The sequence below is a fragment of the Condylura cristata genome, unplaced genomic scaffold (genome assembly GCF_000260355.1).
Source record: "Condylura cristata isolate star-nosed mole 26May11 unplaced genomic scaffold, ConCri1.0 scaffold00012, whole genome shotgun sequence".
NCBI classification, from domain to species: domain Eukaryota; kingdom Metazoa; phylum Chordata; class Mammalia; order Eulipotyphla; family Talpidae; genus Condylura; species Condylura cristata.
Window position 1 is genome coordinate 56,753,185 of NW_004567113.1, and position 3,453 is coordinate 56,756,637.

The following is a 3,453-nucleotide window of genomic DNA, read 5'->3' on the forward strand; positions in this document are numbered from 1 at the left end:
GCCTGGGCCCACCAACCCGCCGGCGCCCAGAGACCCGCTTGCGGGAGGAGACGTGGGCGTGGGGGCTCTGCTCCCTGGCATCCTGGCCGGTGTCCTGGGCAGCGGCGCCCACCCCCCGCCCGGTCGGCTGTGTGCCTGGCCCTTCGCTGACCTGTCCAGAGCCCTCTTCTCCCTGTGACCAAGCCCACTGTCTGGGGCAGTGGGCGGCTAAGTCCAGCGGTCTCTTGTCAGCTACACGCCAGTGTCGGGACAGCGAGGAGCGGGGCGCGCTCATCTCCCGGCGCTCGGGGCTGCCCAGCCTGACCAGCAGCAGGGCCCACGCGCCTGGGCATGGCGGTGTCGCACGGCAAGCGCCGGAGAGCGGCGTCTCCACAGCAGAGGCGGAGGGGTCCCCTCCTGCCGCCCAGGGTGCTGGGGCCCCGCGCAGGCCCCGCCCACAGGGGACCCTGGGTGCGGACCGGGCCAGCGCTCGCCGGGCGCCCTGTGAGGGGCGCGGCCCGCGGCTGGAAGCAGGGTGCCAGTGATGAGCGGGAGCGACAGTGGCGTCGCCCCTGGGCGCAGCCGGTGACCACGGACACGGCACTGGCTACAGAACATGGAAGTTGTAAAAAGCACACATACCCTCTGCTTCGTCCAAATTAATTTTCTGATACTTTTTTCCCCCAATCTTTGCAATAGAGTCTTCTCTCTTTGAAAGCCGGGGCTCCCTAGCGTGCTTTCCGTTTTCTCCTTTTATTTTAATAGAATTAGACTTGCCTAGTGTCCTCTCCTCTCCCTGCATTGGAAGGAAAGCCACACGTCCGCCCACTCGCCAACCTCACGCTGGTGCCGCTCACCCAGGGACCCCCGAAGCCCTGCACCTGCCAGGCCCCGCCCACCCCGGCCAGCCCCGCCCACCCCGTCACCTGTCCATACCGTGCAGGCCCCGCCCACCACCCAGGCCCCGCCAATCCCGCCCACACGCGCCAGCCCTGTCCGCGGCCAGTGCCGCTCTCACTGGCCGGCCCCAGCCCACACCTGCCGGCTGCTGCCCACGGGCACAGCACTGTCCACACCAGTCAGCCCCCGCCCACCCGCCAGGCCCCGGCCCACACTGGCCAGCCCCCGCCCACAGCTGCCAGCACTGCCCACTAGCTTCGCCCCACCCCCCGGCCAGCCACCGCCCTTGGCAGGGCGGCGCCGCGGCACTGAGGGGCACGACACCCCGGGGGCCACCCGCAGGCTGGCGGGCGCAGGAGCGGGGCGCGGAGGGCATGGAGGTGGGGAGGAGTGGGGATTACCGCAGCCGCGTGGGCTCTGGGGCCAGCACCGGACAGGGCACTCTGCTTGCCGGTGGCGCTCTTCTGCTTATCTGTGGGCCGGACACAGGGGATGAGCTTCATGGCCACCGGGCTGGCACCACCACCCACCGGTCTGTGCGGGCGAGAGCAGGTCTCCAGGGAGAGGCCCCTGTCCAGCTCCACTCAGGCCGCAGGCCGGGCCGCCCACGGAGCTCCGGGCTGGGCGGGAGCACCTCCCCTGGGCCCAGGGCGGAGGGGAGCCCTCCCCACCTCCTGGGGCCGAGCCCAGGGAGGACGGGCAGCTCCTGGGCAGCCTCCTTTGCACCCGGGAACGGGAGGAGGGTTCCAGAAATCTTCCCAGAGACACGCTGGCCGCTGCCCTCAAGCAAGGGCTGAGCTGGGGCCCTGGGCAGGGCTGCGGCCGTGGCGTGAGGGGGATGGCCCCTCACCGATGTGGGCACCGACACATCCAGCCCACCACCCGGCTCCTGCTGGGCCCAGCTGACTGCGGCCAGGGTAGGCCTGGGGGACCCGGGAGCAGGCCCCACCCACAGTGGGCAGAGCACCGGGGCTGCGGCCCACCCCCAACTGCCGCGCAAAGGCAGCCCAGGGCCCCGTCACCGTCAGATGACCAGGCACCCGAGGCTGCTGCGGGGTCGCCAGGCTCAAGACCCCAAGGAGGCGCCTGTGGGGGGCAGGGGAGCCGGGGCCTTCCGGAGGGGGGCGGAGGGGCAGTGGCCAGAGACAGCCTCACCCACCTTTTCCTCGGGAGGGGTCTCTCTCCTCCAGGATGACCCGCTGTCCATCCAGACTCGCTATGGGAGCACCAAGGTCCAGGGGCTCCTTCTCGCCACTCTGGAGGCACAGGTGGTGCTGAGGGCATCCCCCGGCCAGAACTCCCCAGGACAGCTGCTATGCCTTGGCCGGCGGGGGCACCTCTGGGCACTCTGGGGTGCAGGGCCCCCGCAAGCGGCCAGGGCCAGGCTGCTGTCCCTGGGGAGGGCCAGGGCTGTGGCTCAGGGCAACGGCCCTGGCTGCTGGCCAGCCCCAGGTCAGGAGGCCACAGCAGCTCACCGCCATGGCACCCACCCACGGGAGGAACAGGGAGCACATTGGCCAGCCCCGCTCTGGAGCCCGCGGCCAGGCCACACCCTGCTGGCCAGAGCCCTGCTGGGCCGCGGGGAGGCCTCAGGATCACTCTCAGGGCACTGCCCCCCCCCAAAGCCCCTGAACACTCAGGGGGCCAATTCTAGGGACCGCCACGGCCCGAGAGCCCCAGGGTCACCGCCGCTGGGCGGCCTCTCCAGGACAAGGCTCCTGGCAGCGCCACCCTCGCCGCGCCCGTGAACACGGCGCCCGTTCCAGGCGAGGTGCCCAAGGGCCCATGGCCCCACGGGCCGGACCTGGAGTGGGCGCAGACCTGCCGAGGCCGCGGGAGCTGGGGTGTCTCGGGCGCTGACCTGTTCTCGTTTGGGGACCGGGACCCCAAGCCAGACAGCCTCGGTGAGGGCTGAAGCGGGGCGCCCGCGCCCCCCCTCCCCCGGGCACCACAAGGAGCCCCAGGGCAGGCCACTCACCAGCCGGGCCACCAGCTCATTCAGGTGCAGGCCGTACTTGGCCACCACGGGCCGCAGCACCTCCGTGACCGGCTTGGTGGGCTTGGCCTTGAGCCCCACTGACCGGTTAATCGGGACGAGGTCCAGCCTGTTTGGGCAGAGCACGGGGCGGGCTCTGCGGGGCCGGCGCCAGACCGAGGGTGGCCCGGCTGAGCAGGGCGGGGGTCTGCAGGCCTCCCCGGTCCCCCCAGGGACCATTCCCCATGCCCACGTGGCCAGAGCCCTGCCGGCCTGAGCGCCTGGGCTGCCTCCCTGCTGCGGGTGGGCAGGAGGGGGAGCGCCCTCCACCCCTGGGTCTGCGTGGGGCCGCCCCGTCCCCGGGCAGTGGCGGACAGTGCTCTGGCCCAGACTCGGGCCGCGCCGGCCTGGTGGGGCCTGGCCGGCAGGGCAGCAGGGGCCCCGGACACTGGCAGGCGGGCTCCTCTCACCGGAACAGAGTCCGCTTCTCCAGGCGCAGGTCCCGAGACTCCAGGACGCTGCTGTCCTGGTGCAGCACCAGCGGCTGTGGGCAGGGGACGCAGCTCAGGGCCAGCTGCCGCCCGCCGCCGCTGGGCGCA

The 3,453-nt window shown here is 72.1% G+C and overlaps 1 protein-coding gene across 1 annotated transcript in view; it reads right to left on the reverse strand.

The window, feature by feature from the left end:
* The window catches only part of RGS12 (regulator of G-protein signaling 12), an 8,767-nt gene that overhangs the window by 3,862 nt on the left and 1,452 nt on the right, over positions 1-3,453 (reverse strand). Inside the window, exons 4-8 of the mRNA XM_012724061.1 lie at positions 3,325-3,444; positions 2,858-2,984; positions 2,039-2,135; positions 1,281-1,351; positions 591-775 (exon numbers count right to left, since the gene is read on the reverse strand). Of these exons, the coding sequence (XP_012579515.1) occupies positions 591-775; positions 1,281-1,351; positions 2,039-2,135; positions 2,858-2,984; positions 3,325-3,444 (600 nt within the window). The remainder of the gene's footprint in view (positions 1-590; positions 776-1,280; positions 1,352-2,038; positions 2,136-2,857; positions 2,985-3,324; positions 3,445-3,453) is intronic.